This window comes from Ornithorhynchus anatinus, chromosome 1 (genome assembly GCF_004115215.2).
Source record: "Ornithorhynchus anatinus isolate Pmale09 chromosome 1, mOrnAna1.pri.v4, whole genome shotgun sequence".
Lineage (NCBI taxonomy): Eukaryota > Metazoa > Chordata > Mammalia > Monotremata > Ornithorhynchidae > Ornithorhynchus > Ornithorhynchus anatinus.
Genome location: NC_041728.1, coordinates 68,089,908 through 68,109,584, shown reverse-complemented (window position 1 = coordinate 68,109,584; position 19,677 = coordinate 68,089,908). Strand labels below are relative to the sequence as shown.

The window sequence follows — 19,677 nt, the reverse complement described above, 5'->3', positions numbered from 1 at the left end:
GGGGGGGTGCCGTTACCCCGGCAACCGAGCGGCGCGCCCGAAGCCTCGTCCAGGCCCGAACCAACCTCCCAGAGGCCTCCGCGGCCTGGCCTTCTGCCCCATGGCTGGTGAGGACCCTCCTAGAGCGTCACTCTTAGAGCGATAACTGGCTGCAAAACAGTGCAATAATAATAACAAATACCACTCTTAGAGCGATAACTGGGTGCAAAACACTACAATAATAACAAATACCACTCTTAGAGCGATAACTGGGTGCAAAACACTGCAATAATAATAATACTGTCTCTATCTGTTACCTCTTTGTCCATTCCAAGCGCTTAGTACAGTGCTCTGCACATAGGCGCTCAATAATACTATTGAATGAATAATAATAATGATAATAATAATAATGTTGGTATTTGTTAAGCGCTTACCCCGTGCAGAGCACTGTTCTAAGCGCTGGGGGAGATACAGGGTCATCAGGTGGTCCCACGTGGGGCTCACGGTCTTCATCCTCTTTTTATTATTAATAATAATAATAATAATGTTGGTATTTGTTAAGCGCTTACCACGTGCCGAGCACTGTTCTAAGTGCCGGGGGAGATACGGGGTCATCAGGTGGTCCCACGTGGGGCTCACGGTCTTCATCCTCTTTTTATTATTAATAATAACAATAATAATAATAATAATAATGTTGGTATTTGTTAAGCGCTTACCACGTGCAGAGCAGAGCAGTGCAGAGCACTGTTCTAAGCGCTGGGGGAGATACGGGGTCATCAGGTGGTCCCCCGTGGGGCTCATCCCCATTGTACAGATGAGGTCACTGAGGCGCAGAGAATAATAAATAATAATAATGATGGCATTTGTTAATAATGTTGGTATTTGTTAAGCGCTTATTTTGTGCAGAGCACTGTTTTAAGCACCAGGGTAGATACAAGGCAATCATGTTGTCCCACATGGGGCTCACAGTCTTCAGCCCCATTTTACAGATGAGGCCGCTGAGGCACAGAGAAGTTAAGTGACTGGCCCAAGGTCACACAGCTGACAGGCGGCGGAGCCAGGATTAGAACCCACGACCTCTGACTCCCAAGCCCGGACTCCTTCCACTGAGCCACGCTGCCTTGTTCTGTTCTAAGCGCTGGAGGGGGATACAAGGTTATCAGGTGGTCTCCTGTGGGGCTCATCCCCATTTTGCAGATGAGGTCATTGAGGCACAGAGAATAATAAATAATAATAATGATGGCATTTGTTCTATTCTAAGCGCTGGAAGGGGATACGAGGTCATCAGGTGGTCCCCCGTGGGGCTCCCAGGCTTCATCCCCATTTTACAGATGAGGTCACTGAGGCCCAGAGAATAATAATGACGGCATTTGGTAAGTGATTACTATGGGCCAAGCACTCTTCTAAGCACTGGGGGGGATACAAGGTCATTAGGTTGTCCCACGTGGGGCTCACAGGCTTCATCCCTATTTTACAGATGAGGTCACTGAGGCACAGAGAATAAGAAATAATAATAATGGTGGCATTTGTTAAGCGCTTACTATGTGCCAAGTACTGTTCTAAGCCCTGGGGGGGGAATCCAAGGTGATCAGGTTGTCCCACGTGGGGCTCACAGGCTTCATCCCCATTTTACAGATGAGGTCACTGAGGGCCAGAGAATAATTAATAATGGTGGCATTCGTTAAGCGCTTGCTATGTGCCAAGCACTGTTCTAAGCACTGGGGGGATACAAGGTCATCGGGTTGTCCCTCATGTGGCTCTCAGGCTTCATCCCCTTTTGCAGATGAGGTCACTGAGGCACAGAGAAGTGAAGTGACTTGCCCAAAGTCACACAGCTGACAAGCAGTGGAGCCGGGATTTGAACCCATGACCTCTGACTCCCCAGCCTGTGCTCTTTCCACTGAGCCACGCTGCTTGTCTAATAATAATGATGGTCTTGGTTAAGCAACGTGGCTTAGTGGCAAGAACAGGGACCTGGGAGTCAAAGGTCGTGGGTTCTATTCCCACCTCCGCCACTTGTCCGCTGTGTGACCTTGGGCAAGCCACTTCACTTCTCTGGGCCTCAGTTATCTCATCTGTGGGATTAAAACTGTGAACCCCCCCCATGGGACAGCCCGACAACCATGTAATAATAATAATAATGTTGGTATTTGTTAAGCGCTTACTTTGTGCAGAGCACTGTTCTAAGCGCTGGGGGAGATACAGGGTCATCAGGTTGTCCCACGGGAGGCTCACAGTCTTCATCCCCATTTTACAGAGGAGGGAACTGAGGAACTGAGAAGTTTAAGTGACCTGCCCAAAGTCACACAGCTGACAGTTGGCGGAGCAGAGGTTCGAACCCATGACCTCTGACTCCTCCCCCAGTGCTTAGAACAGTGCTCAGTACATAGCGCTTAACAAATACCGTAATTATTATTTATTATTATTAAACGCTTACTATGTGCCAAGTATTTTTCTAAGCACTGAGGCAGATACAAGGTAATCAGGTTGTCCCACGTGGGGCTCACAGTCTTTAATCCCCATTTCACAGATGAGGGAACTGAGGCACAGAGAAGTGAAGTGACTTAGAGAAGCAGCGTGGCTCAGTGGAAAGAACCCGGGCTTAGGAGTCAGAGGTCATGGGTTCTAATCCCAGCTCCGCCACCTGTCAGCCGTGTGATTTTTGGGCAAGTCACTTCACTTCTCGGTGCCTCAGTGACCTCATCTGTAAAATGGGGATTAAGACTGTGAGCCCCACGTGGGACAACCTGATGACCCTGTATCTACCCCAGCGCTTAGAACAGTGCTCGGCACATAGTAAGTGCTTAACAAATACCAACATCATCATCATTGCCCACAGTCACACACGGACAAGTGGCTGAGTCATTCATTCAGTCGTATTTATTGAGCACTTACTATGTGCAGAGCACTGTACTAAGCGCTTGGAATGTAAAATTCAGCAACAGATAGAGACAATCCCTGCCCATCTACGGGCTCACGGCCTCAACGGAGTCGGATCTGCCACTTGTCAGCTCTGTGACTGTGGGCAAGTCACTTCACCTCTCTGGGCCTCAGTTACCTCATCTGTAAAATGGGGATTAAGACTGTGAGCCTCACGGGGGACAACCTGATGACCCTGTATCTACCCCAGCGCTTAGAACAGTGCTCTGCACAGAGTAAGCGCTTAACAAATACCAACATTATTATTAGAACTCATGACCTCCAACTCCCAAGCCCGGGCTCTTTCCGCTAAGCCACGCTGATTCACTTTTGGGAGGATGCGCTATGACGATGAAGAGATCGGATGCCTCTCTCTATCCCAGAGTCCTGGGGGCCGCCCGGAGGGAGAATCTTTAAATCTCAAATCCAACTGTTTCTTCTTCCTTAAACAGATTCCGAAGTCTATAAAATATCCTTCATTTTCCCAAATGGGGACAAGTATGGTAAGCATCCTTTTAAGCTGTAATTTTACATGAAGTGATAACGATAATAATGATGGTACTTTTTATGTGCTTACTATATGCCGAGCACTGTTCTAAGCAGGTACGAGTGAATCAGGAATCTTCATCCCCGTTTTGCAGATGAGGTAACTGAGGCCTGGAGAAGTGAAGTGGCTTGATCACAGTCACCGTGGTGGAGCCAGGATTAATAATAATAATAATGTTGGTATTTGTTAAGCGTTTACTATGTGCAGAGCACTGTTCTAAGCGCTGGGGGAGATACAGGGTAATTAGGTTGTCCCACGTGAGGCTCCCAGTCTTCAACCCCATTTTCCAGATGAGGTAACTGAGGCCTGGAGAAGTGAAGTGGCTTGATCACGGTCACCGTGGTGGAGCCGGGATTAATAATAATAATAATGTTGGTATTTGTTAAGCGCTTACTATCTGCAGAGCACTGTTCTAAGCGCTGGGGGAGATACAGGGTAATTAGGTTGTCCCACGTGAGGCTCCCAGTCTTCAACCCCATTTTCCAGATGAGGGAACTGAGGCCCGGAGAAGTGAAATGACTTGCCCACAATCATGCAGCTGACAAGGGGCAGAGTCAGAATTCGAACCCATGACCTCTGACTCCCAAGCCCGGGCTCTTTCCACTGACCCCCGGGCCCGTGCTGGTCCACTCAGCCACGCAGCTTCTGGAGTGTAGAAGCCACTTCTCTTTTCGTCATTTTGTATCAAAAATCTTAGCGTCCTAATGCATCAGCGCGAAACAACGGTGGATCAATCTGTCGGTCCATCTCATATTTGTACTGAGTGACTACTGGATGCGGAGCACCATACGAAGGACTTGAAGAGCAGAGAGGGAGTAGCTGGTGCCGAATTGTCCATTCCAAGCGCTTAGTACAGTGCTCTGCTCATAGTAAGCGCTCAATAAATACGATTGAATGACTGAAAAGACGGTCTCTGCCTTCAAAGAGCTCGTAATCTAACTGGGGAGAGAGGCAGATTCTATAGATAGACTATAGAGAAAAAAAATGTTGGTATTTATTTAAGCGCTTACTATGTGCAGGGCACTGTTCTAAGCGCTGGGGTAGATACAGGGTAATCACGTGAGGCTCACAGTTAATCCCCATTTTACAGATGAGGTCACTGGGGCCCAGAGAAGTGAAGTGACTCGCCCACAGTCACACAGCTGACAAGTGGCAGAGCCGGGAGTCGAACCCATGACCTCTGACTCCGAAGCCCAGGCTCTTTCCATTGAGCCACGCTGCTTCCCCAGAATACCTTTCCTGTCTCCGTTATGCTATAATGATTATGTCTGCTTTGCCGGGCCGTGAATTAAATCATATTTATTGAGTGCTTCCTATGAGCAGAGCTCTGTACTAAGCCCTTGGGAAAGTACAATATAACAATAAACAGACACATCCCCTTTCCACCATGAATTTACAGTCTACGGGGAGGCTGTGAATCAAAGCTTTTTTTCATTCGTTCATTCAGTCGTATTTATTGAGCGCTTACTGTGTGCAGAGCAATGTACTAAGCGCTTGGGAGAGTACAGTACAACAACAATATCGTGATCCAGGAGTGTTCAGGCAGAGATATTCAAGTTGATCCAGGAGTCATCTGGCTAGGGCAAGGGTAAAATAATAGTAATAATAATAATTGTGATAATTATTAAGCACTTACTACGATCCAAGCATTGGATTTAGGGCTGGGGTAGATATAAGATAATCTGATCAAGCATATCCCTGCCATAGAGGCGTTCAGTCTAAGGTGGAGGGAGAGTGGGCATTTAATGCTCATTTTACAGATGAGGCAACTGAGGCCCAGATAAATTAAGTGGGCTGTCCAAAGTCATACTGCAGACAAGTGGTAGAGGTGGGATTAGAATCCAGTTTCGATGTCCAGGCCTAGAGTCTTTCCATTCGTTATTTTTAGGAGTGGGGCACTACTGAAAAAAAGACCAGAAATCCATAATTTTGCAGTCCACGATTTTATTTTAGTAGTAACACTGGGAAAGGGGTAGCTTAGCCATTCAAATATATGGATTTTTTAGTATCAATGCAAGACTTTTAAAAATAGTTTAATCAAGTTTATTGATACAAAAGTAGACAGATTGTAAGCGCCTTGTGGGCAGGGAATGTGTCTACCAACTTTGTCATATTGTTCTCTCCCAAGTGCTAAGTACAGTGCTCTGCACACACAGTAAATGCTCAACTACGGATGGATTGATTAATTACGAGACAGGGTCTAGCCACTGATCAATTTTGAGAGGACCACGATGTAAATGACTGAACTATCTGTTGCTGATTTGTACATTCCAAGCACTTAGTACAGTGCTCTGCACATAGTAAGTGATCAATAAAAACTATTGAATGAATGAATGAATGAATGAACTGTTCTCTACAACTCTAGGTCAGGCCTTATCTCAATTCTCATCAGGCCCTACTGGCTTGGTTGTTAAAATGTACTGGCAAATAAGGGAAAAAATTGCTCAAAATCTTGGTAGGGTCACGCTCCACGGTGAAGTGGGCCACCTATTGCTCTCCCTTGGGCTAGAATTTGGTCTGCAATAGAGAGTATTGATTTGCCATGATGGTTAATTCAATCTCATCTCTCATCTTTCTCCTTGAAGATAATAATGATGGCATTTTTTTAGGGCTTGCTAGATGCCAGGCCCCGTATTTGGAAATCAGCAGATCGTGTTGGACACAGTCCTCATCCCCTATGGGCCTCTCAGTCTTAATCCCCATTTTCTAGATGAGGGAACTGAAGCACGGAGAAGTGAAGTCACTTGCCCAGGATCATACAGCAGACAAGCGGCAGTCATGATGAGGGTATAGTTGAGGTTTTAGGTATCTTTTCAATATTCTACATGTTGAGACAGAAGGAACTTGTGTAATTTTTTCAACCAGCATTTTTGGGTTCCTTTTTAATCAATCTGCGGTATTTATTGAGCACTTATTATGTGCAGAGCACAGTACTGAGCCCTTGAGAGAGGATAATATGAACGTTCAGGCCATGTTTGTCCACTCCACAAGAAACTCCACCTCTGCATCAAACGAAAACTTCTCATCAGTGGCTTTAAAGTCCCCAATCACCTTGCCCCCTCCTTTCTCCTATAATCCAGCCCGCACACTCCGCTCCTCTAATGCTAACCTTCTCACCGTATCTTGATCTCGCCTACCTAAGCGCCGACCTCTCGCCCACGTCCTGCCTCTGGCCTGGAACGCCCTCCCTCTTCATAGCCGACAGACAATGACTCTCCCTGCCTTCAAACCCTTATCGAAGTCCCATCTCCTCCAAGAGGCCTTCCCTGACTAAGCCCTCCTCTCCTCTTCTCCCACTCCCTTCTGCGTCGCCCAGACCTGCTCCCTTTATTCATCCTCCCTCCCAGCCCCGCAGCACTTACGTACAGATCTGTCATTTATTATATTAATGTCCGTCTCCCTTTTCTAGACTGTAAGCTCATTGTGGGCAGGGAATGTGTCTGTTTACTATTATATTGTACCCTCCCAAGTGTTTAGTACTGTGCTTTTCACACAGTAAGTGCTCAAATACGATCAACTGACTGTCTAACTGTAAGACCATTGTGGGCAGGGAACATGTCTACCAACTCTGATATATTTTACTCTCCCAAGTGCTGAGCCGAGGCTTTGGAGTCAGATGTCATGGGTTTAAATCCCAGCTCTGCCACTTGTCAGCTGTGTGACTGTGGGCAAGTCACTTCACTTCTCTGTGCCGCAGTTCCCTCATCTGTAAAATGGGGATTAAGACTGTGAGCCTCATGTGGGACAACCTGATTTCCCTGTATCTACCCCAGCGCTTAGAGCAGTGCCCTGCACGTAGTAAGCGCTTAACAAATACCAACATTATTACACTGCTCTGCACACAGTAAGTGCTCAATAAATATGGTCGATTGATTGAATGAATGAGATTTGGCGAGCATCATTTAAATGATTTAAATATTAGTGGAAATACAACACTGTATTTACACAAGCCTATGAATGCCTGTAGATAGATCTCTGAGTAGACCATCGAATCAGTGGTATTTATTGAGCACTTACTGTGTGCAGAGCACAGTACTGACACTTGGGAGACTGCAATACAGTAAGAGTTAGTAGACATGATCCCCGCCCTCAGGGAGCTTATAGTGTATTAAATATTATTTATATTACATATTTTTATATAATGTTATCTTTTCACTGTCAGTTATATCTTTTAACATGAAAGACAACTAAATCAATCCGACATCTTTATTGAGTACTTTACTGTGTGGAGAGTACAGTTCTGTCCGCTTGGGAGAGTACAGTGTCCTGGAGTGGGTAGACGTGATCCCTGCCTTCCGGGAATTTACAGACTATTAAACATTCCTGGAAATTCAGGAATCTATTTCAATCAGCCAATCAATTGTATTTATTGAGTGCTTACTAAATGCAGAGCACTGTACTAAGCACCTGGGCTGTGAGCCCATTGTTGGGTTAGGATTGTCTCTATCTGTTCCCTAATTCTACTCTCTTACCTATCTGTAATTTTATTGATTTGTAATGATGTCTGCCTCTACCACTCTACACCGTAAGCTCACTGTGGGCAGGGAATGTGACTGTTTATTGTTGTACTGTATTCTCCCGAGGGCTTAGTATAGTGCTCTGCACACAGTAAGCGCTCAATAAGTACGACTGAATGAACAAATGAATGAATACAGTGCAACAGAATGAGCAGACATGTTCCTCGTCTTCAATCTTGGAGACTTTGTTGCTTGGAGAATTAAATTAATCCCCTTTGTTGTTGGGGCCAGCGAATAAGCCAAGTTGGGACAGGAGGTTGTTGGAGAAAATGCCGATAGGGTAATGTGTCACAGTTGCAATCCCATTTCTGGAAGCACATCAATTCAGCTGTTTCGGCAAAGGAATACACCACCAGTGTGCCTGAAATACTAAAATAGACTTTGGGGAGTCAGAAGGACCTGGGTTCTAATCCCGGCTCCTTCACTTGTCTGCTGTGTGAGCTTGGGCAAATGACTTAACTGCTCTGTGCCTCTGTTACCTCATCTGTAAAAAGGGGATTAAGACTGTGAGCCCCATGGGGGACAGGGACTGTGTCCACCCGTATCTACTTCAGTGCTTAGTACAGTGCCTGGCACATAGTAAGCACTTAACAAACACCATAAATAAAAGTAGTAACAGGGATGGCGAGAGAAGCACCTGTAGGGCTCAGGGGAACTGGAAGTTTGGGGGGCTGAAATTCCAGGCAGGCAACAGGTAGTGAGTCTAGTTAGGGGAGTGTGATTCACCCCTACTGGTTTCATTCATTCATTCGATATTATTTATTGAGCGCTTACTATGTGCAGAACTCTGTACTAAGCGCTTTCAACAGCTACAAAACCACTTTCTAAAGTTTTTCCCAGGTCTTTGCCTCCTCCCCTCCTCCAACATCTCCCCAGATCTCTCATCGATCCAAGCAAATCGGGTTGGATACAGTCCCCGTCCCCCATGGGGCTCACAGTCTTAATCCCCATTCGACAGATGAGGTAACCGAGGCACAGAGAAATGAAGCGACTTGCCCAAGGTCCCACAGCAGACAAGTGGTGGAACGGGGATTAGAACCCAAGTCCTTTTGATTTCCAGGCCCGTATTCTATCTACTAGGCCGTGATGCTTCTGAACGTAACACGTCGCTCTCGTGTAACAGTGTTTCAGTATTCCAGGCAGGTTGTCAACATTCCAACCTAAAATATTGCCCAAATTGTTTGTTTCGACTGTTGCCCCAGCCCTTGACTGCCTGGTAATAATAATAATAATAATGATGGTACTTGTTAAGATCTTACTGTGTGCCAAGCACTGTTCTAAATGCTGGGTAGATGCAAGTTAATCAGGTTGGACACAGTCCCTGTCTCACATGGGGCTCACCCTCTTAATCCTCATTTTCCAGATGAGGTAATTGAGGCATAGAGAAGTCAAGCGGCTCGCCCAAGGTCATACAGCAGACACGTGGCAGAGCCGAGATTAGAACCCAGGTCCTTCTGACCCCCAGGCCCGTGCTCTATCCACTAAGCCACGCTGCTTTTTTCCAGGAACTTCTTCGGAGAAAGGGAAGCCTTGTGGCCTTCTGGTCATGTCTTGCCCTCTGGACTATAAGCTCACTGTGGGCATGTAACGTGTCTACCAATTCTGTTGGATTGTCCTCTCCCAGGCGCTTAGCACAGTGCTCGGCACACGGTAAGCGCTCAGTAAATACCATTGATTGATGTGGCACAATGGAAAGAGAATGGGTTCTAATCCTTGTCTTCTACAGGCCTGCTGTGTGAACTAGGGAAAATCACTTGCTCGGTCTGTGCCTCTGTCTCATTTGTAAAGTTGGGCTGTTACAGTAATTATGGTATTTGTTCATTCATTCATTCAATCGTATTTATTGAGCACTTATGTGCAGAGCACTGTACTAAGCGCTTGGAATGTACAATTCGGCAACGGATAGAGACAGGCTCACAGTCTAAACGGGGGAGACAGACGGCAGAGCAAAACAGAACAAAACAAAAACAAGACATCATCAAGATAAACAGAATCAAGGAGATATACACTTCATTAACAAAAAAATATGGGACGCTTCATGAATTTGTTAAGCACTTACTATGTGCCAGGCACTGTTATCTGTTTTCTCTAGACTGTAAGCTAGTCGTGGGCAGGGAATATGTCTGTTTATTGTTATATTGCATGCTCCTGAGCACCTAGTACAGTGCTCTCCACACAGTAAGTGCTCAATAAATACAGCTGAGTGAATAAATGAATTCCCTACCTCTTCGATTATGAGTTCTGTGTCTGATCTGATTCTCTTATAACGATTCACATCAGTGCCTAGAAAAGCAGCACGGCTTAGTGGCTAGAGCCCGTGCCCGGTGGTCAGAAGGAGCTGGGTTCTAATCCCGGCTCTGCCACATGTCTGCTATGTGACTTTGCGCAAGTCACTTCACTTTTCTAGGCCTCAGTTCCCTTATCTGTAAAATGGGGATTAAGATTGTGAGCCCCATGTGGGACAGGGACTGTTTCCTGATTAACTTGTATCTAACCCTGCACTTAGAATGGCACATAATAAGCACTTAACAAGAACTATTATTATTATTATTATTATTTCAGTGCCCAGCACTTAGTAAGTGCTTAGCTTAATACAGTCCATAATTACCTGATCCCATACTTTAGACTTGCCTCCAAACCTGAGGGTTCAATTAGACTTTCTGAAAGGTGTTGTAGTTCACAGGAAGTTCTAGCAGGTCATTATTGAATAATCTACTGTGGGATTAGAACTTGCTTGGGGAAAAGGTGCACTTTAAACTTCTGTGATTTGGATGTTTGAGCACTTCTTGGTAAATAAGGTACTATTACTTAGACTTTGAGCCCCTTGTGGGACAGGGACCGTGTCCTACTCCAGTGCTTAGAAGAATGCTTGAAACAAGTGCTTAACAAATGCAATAATAAAAATAATAATATTTAGGATTCCTGCTGTTCGAATGTAAGCTCCTTGTGGAATAATGTCACTTCTTTAGTCTGTACTTCCCCCATACCTAGTGGGTGCATGATAAATAACAATGTTAATTAGAATTTTTGTTCCATTTGGATTTTATAGCACCTAGAACTTTTCCCGATTCTTTTGTTTTAGAGGGCAACTGTACGAGAACATCGAATGGAGCCCTTGAGAGAAATGGAGAGGGAGTTCATACCACCCAAAATGGAATTGTCTATGTAGGAAACTGGAAAAATGACAAGGTAGAAACAAATTATGAAGTTTTCATTGTATTTAAGTTTGAACACTGGGTGTCGCAGGAAATATTCTCTATGTATTAAATCCATGGCCACATAGACAAAAATAGATCTAGTACACATCTCGGAACATATGGAGGGAGTGAAGAGAGAGAGAGGGAGACATAACCTGCATGCATATATGCTGTCTTTTGTATTCAAAGATGAAGTTACCGACAGTGAGGTTTTATCTGAGGGTAAAGTATGGCTAAAAAAGATCGAGAGAAATTAACAGTACCTTTCACACCCGCTTCAGAGCAAAACGTGACATTTTAGAATGCAATGTGGAAAGCATATGAAGGAAGAATAAGGGAATGCAGAGCTGTTATGCAGAGGTGACTTGGTTATAATGTGATGCGGCTTCACTCCTCTAACGTTAACCTTCTCGCTGTTCCTCGATCTCGTCTCTCTCGCCCCCGACCCCTCACCCACATCCTCACTCTGGCCTGGAACGCCCTCCCTCTTCATATCCGACGGACGATTACTGTCCTCACCTTCAAAGCCTTATCGAAGGCCCATCTCCTCCAAGAGGCCTTCCCGGACTAAGCCCTCCTTTCCTCTTCTCCCACTCCCTTCTGCGCCGCCCTGACTCGTTCCCTTTGTTTATCCCCTTTCCCAGCCCCACAGCACTAATATATATAAATTACCTATGTAATTGATCTATTTACATTAATGTCCGTCTTCCCCTCTGGTCTGTAAGCTCGCTGTGGGCAGGGAAGGTGTACGCTTGTGGTTGTGTTGTACTCTCCCAAGTGCTTAGTACAGTGCTCTGCACACAGTAAGCGCTCAATAAATATGATAAAATGAATGAATGAGCCAGCCTGACTCCTTGGGGGGCCAGAGGGAATCCTCTTCCTCCTTCTCCTCCTCCTCCTCCCTCAGCCTTGTCAGACAGCAGGACCCAGTCCCTGGCCCTGCCTGGAAACCTATGGGATTCCCATCTTCCCAGATTCCCATCTTCCCATCGTCCTCCCCGAGGCTGCAGGGTGAGCGGGAGTCTCTCTCACCACCCCACTCTTCTCTCTTCTCTTTCTCCCCCTCTTCGCCCCACATCCCCACCACCCAATAATAATAACTGTGGTGTTCGTTAAGCGCTTACTATGTGCCAGCCACGGTACAAAGCACTGGGGTGGATACAAGCAAATCAGGTTGGACACCGTCCCTGTCCCACGTGGGGCTCACAGTCTTAATCCCCATTTTACAGATGAGGAAACTGAGGCACAGAGAAGTGAAGTGACTTGCTTAGAGTCACACAACAGACAAGTGGCAGAGCCAGGCCTGTGCTCTATCCACTAACTCCCCCATCATTCTGGAAAGAGTCGAATTTTACTTTCACTTCTGCTTTCCCGGCCATGGTTTTTTGGGGTATCTTGCTGTCATCCTGATTCTGCCTGGAAGCCCAACCATTTGTCAGAGGTGGGGTAAATTGAAAAATGAGTGGGATGAAGTTATTACAGACTCGTCGGCCAGTGAAATCGAGTTAACGGTAGGAGCCAATTTATGGATGGGAACTTGATGAACTTTAAACCCTTTATCTCTATTTTCGCTTCGAAATAGATGAATGGATCGGGCAGACTTGAACATCCTTCAGGAGCAGTTTATGAAGGACAGTTCAAGGACAACAAGTTTCATGGACTAGGCACTTACACATTCCCAAATGGAGCAAAGTACTCTGGAAATTTCAATGAAAACAAGTGAGTTCTAGGGTTCTAATGATGATGATACTGATAAAAAAATTATATTTGTTAAGCACTTACTATGTGCCAACCCCTGTATTAATAATAAAAATGATGGTATTTGTTAAGTGCTTACTAAGCACTGGGGCAGAGACAAGGCAGGTTCCCTTAATCTGGGCAGATCCCAGACTAAGCCCCAATTTTCCTCATCTCCCACTCCTTTCTGTGTCATCCTGACTTGCTCCCTTTGCTCTTCCCCCCCTCCCCACCCCACAACACTTACGTACATATCTGCAATTTTATTTATTTATATCGATGTCTGGTTATCTGTATTGATGTCCATCTCCCCCCTACCCCAGACTGTGAGCTCACCTTGGGGAGAGATTGTCTCTCTTTATTGCTGTATTGTACCTGCCCAAGCGCTTAGTACGGTGCTGTGCACATAGTAAGCACTCAACAAATATGATTGAATGAATGAATGAATATGATTGAACAAATGAATGAATAAAAACTAATCGGGTTGGATACAGTCCTTGTCCCACACAGGGCTCACAGTCTCAATCCCAGTTTTACAAAAGGGGTAACTGAGGCCCAGAAAAGTGAAGTGACTTGCCCAGGATCACACAGCAGACAAGTGGAGGAGCTGGGATTAGAACCCAGGTCCTTCTGACTCCCAGGCCCATGATCTATCCACTAGGCCATGCTGCTATTTAGATTATTTCTGGAAGATTGCTGTCAGTTCTTGTATGAACGAACACCAAGGAAACACATTTTTCTATTTTTGGAACACATGAAAAGGGTGTTTAAAGACATTTTCAGATTAACAAACATAAATCTATGGATAATTACAATGCACATTCATTGTACTGCTTTCCCAGATAGACATTTTATTTTTAAATCACATACCTCTCTTGTCTGTGTAATAAATTTTGTTTCTGAACAGTATTAGTCGTGTTTCAAAATTCGTGTTGATAGAAGTGGCGGACGCCTTTCAGCATGATGACGCTAGACCTTTCATTTATCTCGTTGAGCCTTCTCTATCCACTATGCAGAAGTTCCTGTCAACATCTCCAAACCTTTGCACAAAGGTTTAAATCACTCCTGGAATTTTCTTTTCCATCCTCTCTCCTTTTAGGTTGTTATTTTATTCTATTCCTCTCTACTACTTCCCCTAGGTGAAACATCACCTAAATCTGTTAGGATCCGGGACAGACCTGATATCGGGGCAGTTCCGTTTAAAGTAGGATCTCTCGTCTCCTTCTCTGGTCCACGAGACCCGTACCAATCAGTCAATCAATCAGTGGTATTCATTGAGCCCTTTTTTTATGGTATTTGTTAAGCGCTAACTATGTACTGGGCACTCTACTAAGCAGTGGGACAGATACAAGCTAATCAGGTTGGACCCAAACCATGTCCCACTATACTAAGCAGTGGGATAGATACAAGCTAATCAGGTTGGACTCAATCCATGTCCCACTGGACTCCCGTTCGCTGCGGGCAAGGACTGTATCTGTTTGTTGTTGTATCGTATTCCCCCAAGCGCTTAGTACAGTGCTCTGCACCACGTACACACGCAATAAATTCAGTTGAATGAACGACTGAATGAATGGCCTCCTGGCCATGCCGATGATAGGCCTACCCCTGTCTAAGAGGTCCAGGGTGGGAGCTCAGAAATCTTGGGTGACCCAATTGGGAAGAGTGCCCAGGTTGTGTGGGAGAAGGCATTTCTCGGGGATGTGAAGGCAGAGCGCTGTGACATCAGGCTTGGCCTAGTGGGAAGGGCCCAAGGCTGGCAGTCAGAACACCTGGGTTCCAGCCCCTGGCTTGCTGGGCGTGACGTGGGGTGGGAAAAAACAACAACAAATCAATCTGGCAACCAATGGCATTTATTGAGTGCTTACCGGGTGCAGAACACTCTACTAAGCACTCGGGAGAGTACCATGTAACAGCATCAGTAGGTACGTTCCCTGCTCACCACAAGAGAGGGAGAGAGACGTTAATATAATACGATATACATTACATTATAATACGATATGTAATGTCCGCCACTAGATGCAGCATGGCTCAGTGGATAGAGCACGGGCCTGGGAGTAAGAAGGACCTGGGTTCTGATCCTGACTCCGCCACATGTCTGATGTGAGACCTTGGACAAGTCACTTCACTTCTCTAAGCCTCAGTTACCTCATCTGGAAAATGGGGATTAAGAGTATGAGCCCCATGTGGGGACAGGGCTGTGTCCGACGTGCTTAACTTGTATCTACCCCAGTGTCAAGAACAGTGCTTGGCACATAGGAAGTGCTTAACAAGGACTATTATTATTAATATTCTTACAAATTACAGATATGGATATATGTGCCTTGGGGCTAAGGGAGGGGTGAATAAAAGGAGCAAATCAAGGTGACGCAGAAGAGAGTGGGACAAAAAAGATGGCATTTATCGAGCACTAGCTATGTGCTAAACACCTTGCTAAGTAATAATAATAATAATAATGTTGGTATTTGTTAAGCGCTTACTATGTGCCGAGCACGGTTCTAAGCGCTGGGGTAGACACAGGGGAATCAGGTTGTCCCACATGGGGCTAAAAGTCTTATCCCCATTTTACAGATGAGGGAACTGAGGCACCGAGAAGTTAAGTGACTTGCCCAAAGTCACACAGCTGGCAAGTGGCAGAGCTGGGGTTCGAACCCATGACCTCTGACTCCAAAGCCCGTGCTCTTTCCAGTGAGCCACGCTGAGGGGAGAGGTTCACGATGAGCAGTCGCTTCACCTCTCTGGGTCTCAGTTTCTTCATCTGTCAAATGGGGCTAAGATAGACTGTGAGCCCCATGTGGGACAGAGACCACGTCTGATGCGATAACCTTGGTATCCTCCCGTGATGTAAGCACTTAATGCCGTAATTATTATCAGGCCAGGCTTGAGGGAGACGAAGCAGCGTGGCTCAGTGGAAATAGCCCGGGTTTGGGAGTCAGAGGTCATGGATTCGAATCCCGGCTCTGCCACTTGTCTGCTGTGTGACTGTGGGCAAGTCACTTCACTTCTCTGTGCCTCAGTTACCTCATCTGTAAAATGGGGATTAACGGTGAGCCTCACGTGGGACAACCTGATTAACCTGTATCTACCCCAGCACTTAGAACAGAGCTCTGCACATAGTAAGCACTTACCAAATACCAACATTATTATTGATTAGACTGTAAGCCCGTCAATGGGCAGGGACTGTCTCTATCTGTTGCCAATGTGTACATTCCAAGCACTTAGTACAGTGCTCTGCACATAGTAAGCGCTCAGTAAATACTATTGAATGAACTGGAATCCCAATAGCATCAGAGGGGTGGAGCCTGGTGGAGATTTACCCATTTGCCTGTGTAAGATGAATGTTCTCAGTCTCCTTCGTGAACAGACTTTGGTTGTTGTTGTTTTTGGATTATTGCAGGGTGGAAGGCGAGGGCGAGTTTACCGATACCCAGGGCCTGGAGTGGAGCGGCACCTTTCATTGCACAGCCGCACCAGGGCTGAAACTAAAACTGCAGATGTAGCTCTGACTCTCTCGCCTAGAAGGCAAGGCCGATGGACTTCGGAAGTTGTGGCCACCAGATTCTTTGTCAGCCTGAAATTTCCTTCGAGACGCCTTCGTTTGCTCCTCATTATAATTCCATCGAATAAAAGAGGATCCTTTCTTTTCAGTTAGTTCTCTCTCGTTAACCTTTCTTTCAGTGTTTTAGAGCTTATTAAAATGTTTACTGGCCCAGAGGAAATTCGGAGAGGCTGAATATTTTTACTGGCTAGAACCTCCCCAAGCCCCAGGAATGCTGGGTCCCACCTTGGCTCTCCAGTGGAATTGTAAGCTTGTCGTGGGCAGGGAAAGTGTCTACCAACTGTTATATTGTAGTCTCCCAAGCGCTTAGTACCGTGTTCTGCACACAGTAAGTGCTCAATAAATACCATGGATTGATTGGATTGCTAAAGGCCATTTCCCATTTCAGGGCCACATACTTTCCAAGATTAAAAGATGAAGCCTCCGTGGCCTAGTGGAGAGAACACAGGCCTGGAGTCAGAAGGACCTGGGTTTTAATCCCAGCTCCGTCACGTGTCTGCTGTATGACCTTGGGCAAGTCATTTCACTTCTGTATACCTCAGTTACCTCATCTGTAAAATGGGGATTAAGACTGTGAACCCCATGCGGGACAGGGACTGTGTCCAACCCGATTACCTTGTATCTACCCCAGGACTTAGTGCCTGGCACATAGTAAGTGCTTAACAAATACCGCAGTTATGATGATGATGATGATGATGATGTTGAAAACTCACACTCCTGACCTACTTCCTGCAGATTTGGAGGAATCTGGGTCTGAAAGGGGCTTTGAGGTACAAATACAAATGGAGTAACTTTATTCAAACAAGTTTTAAAAGAAGGGTTCACTCCGTTCCCTCTAGACTGTGCACCCCTCTAGACTGCGAGCTCATCGTGGGCAGGGAATGTGTCTGTTGTTGTACTGTACTCTCCCAAGCACTTATTCAAAGGAATGCTTTGCACACAGTCATTGCTCAATAAATATGAATGAATGAATGAATGAATGAATGAATGAATGAATGAATGAATGAATGAATGAATGAGTTCTCCTATAACACAAGGACTTGGTTCCTCACTAACGCCGCCTTACGAAAACCTTGTATTCAAATAGTCCCGTCTTGCTTGCACCGTCTTGACTGGCACCATTGCGCAGCGATTTCATCCAACATGGCATCACATCCTGACGAGGATTAAAAGCGTGTTGTTCTAGCAGAACCTAGAGATTCTGCTAAAATACCTCAACCGTACCCAAGCTGCATCTTTCCGCTGCTTACACTGACCTGAAAAGACCTCCTCTTTTTGCCTATTTCTGGCTCGGATTCCTCTGGGCCGTGAGCTCATTGTAGGTAGGGAATGTGTCTTTTTATTGTTCTAATGTAAGAATAATAATAATAATAATGTTGGTATTTGTTAAGCGCTTACTATGTGCAGAGCAGCACTGTTCTAAGCGCTGGGGTAGATAAAGGGTCATCAGGTTGTCCCACATGAGGCTCACAGCCTTAATCCCATTTTACAGATGAGGTAACTGAGGCACAGAGGAGTAAGTGACTTGCCCAAGGTCACACAGCTGACAAGTGGGGGAGCTGGGATTTGAACCCATGACCTCTGACTCCCAGGCCCGTGCTCTTTCCACTGAGCCACGCTGCTTCTCTCCCAAGCATGCAGTACAGTGCTCAGCATACAGTAAGCGCTCGGTAAATGTAATCGACTGTCTCCGGACTCAGGAGTGCCTGTGGGTTCCAATTCCCATGATTCCCAGGTAGTCTAGACCTCCCAAGGGGGGGTTGATAATAATAATGGCATTTGTTAAGCGCTTACTATGCGCAAAGCACTGTTCTAAGCGCTGGGGAGGATACAAGGTCATAAGGTTGTGCCGCTTGGGGCTCAGTCTTAATCCCCATTTAACTGAGGTAACTGAGGCCCAGAGAAGTTGAGTGACTTGCCCACAATCACACAGCTGACAAGCGGCAGAGTTGGGATTTGAACTCATGACCTCTGACTTCCCAGCCTGTGCTCTTTCCACCGAGCCACGCCGCTTCTCTAATTCTAATTCCAAGGTTAGAATATCAAGCCTCTCATACCAAGTTGTCCTGCACCCCCAGAGAGCCAAGCCTACATCCTCAGAGCTAATCCACACGCCCCGAACTGGGCCCCGTCTTCTAGTGCCAAGCAGGGGTGTGGGTCCGGATCGTATTTATTGAGCGCTTACTATGTAAAGAGCTGTGTTTTGCTAGCGCCAAGCTGTGGGGTGGGTGGTTGAATCCAGATCAGGGGTTCTGTCAATTAATCATATTTATTGACTAGTTACCGTGGGGGAGCACTATATTAAGCGCTCGGGGGAGTACACTACAACAGAGTTGGGTAAACGCATTCCCTGCCCACAGTGAGCTTTCAGTCTAGAGATAGACATTAAGAGAAATAAATTACTGATATTTACATGAGGGTTGTTGAGCTGAGGGGGTGGTGACTAAAAGGAATAATAATAATGATAATGTTGGTATTTGTTAAGCACTTACTATGTGCAGAGCACTGGGGTATACAGGGTAATCAGGTTGTCCTACGTGAGGCTCACAGTCTTAATCCCCATTTTACAGATGAGGTAACTGAGGCACAGAGAAGTGAAGTGACTTGCCCACAGTCACACAGCTGACAAGTGGCAGATCCGGGATTCAAACCCATGACCTGTGACTCCCAAGCCCGGGCTCTTGCCACTGAGCCATGCAAGGATACCACAGAAGGGAGTGGGAGAAGAGGAAATGAGGGTGTAGTCAGGGAAGGCCTCTTGGAGGAGATGTGCCTTCATTCATTCAATCATATTTATTGAGCACTTACTGTGTGCAAAGCACTGTACTAAGCACTTGGGAGAGTACAGTGTAACAACGAAACAGACACATTCCTGCCCACAGGGAGCTCACAGTGATGTCACAGCTCACAGTAGATGCAAGATAATCAGGTTGGACACAGTCCCTGTCTCACATGGGGTTCACAGTCTTAATACCCCATTTTACCGATGAGGTAACAGGCACAGAGAAGTGAAGTGATTTGCCCAAGGTCACACAGCAGGTACGTGGTAGAGCTGGGGTCAGAACCTAGGTCCTTCTGACTCCCAGGTCTATGCTCTATCCTCTAGGCAGTACTGCTTCTCATGAAGTGAAGATTTTTCGTGAAGTGAAACTGTTTTTTAAATGATAAAGAAATTCAAGGTGCTACCGTTGTCAAGGTGTAACTCTAGGCTCCTTTGATAGAAAG

The 19,677-nt window shown here is 45.9% G+C and overlaps 1 protein-coding gene across 2 annotated transcripts; it reads left to right on the top strand.

The window, feature by feature from the left end:
- The first annotated feature begins 14 nt into the window (after positions 1–14).
- MORN2 (MORN repeat containing 2) lies at positions 15–16,544 on the top strand. 2 transcript variants are annotated; one of them, XM_029061843.2, is made up of 5 exons: positions 15–107; positions 3,351–3,401; positions 11,045–11,151; positions 12,742–12,878; positions 16,291–16,544. In XM_029061843.2, the coding sequence occupies exons 1-5, from the start codon at positions 101–103 to the stop codon at positions 16,391–16,393; spliced, it is 405 nt and encodes a 134-aa protein (XP_028917676.1). In that variant the 5' UTR covers positions 15–100; the 3' UTR covers positions 16,394–16,544. The 2 variants fall into 2 exon arrangements, with proteins under 2 accessions (XP_028917676.1, XP_001510140.2); XM_001510090.5 differs by lacking the exon at positions 3,351–3,401 and having other exon boundaries at positions 32–107.
- The last annotated feature ends 3,133 nt before the right edge of the window (positions 16,545–19,677 follow it).

Coding starts and splice junctions, on each gene's coding strand:
- MORN2 (XM_029061843.2), top strand. Junction 3,402..11,044: donor CCCAAATGGGGACAAGTATG/GTAAGCATCCTT, acceptor CTTTTGTTTTAG/AGGGCAACTGTACGAGAACA. Junction 11,152..12,741: donor GAAACTGGAAAAATGACAAG/GTAGAAACAAAT, acceptor GCTTCGAAATAG/ATGAATGGATCGGGCAGACT.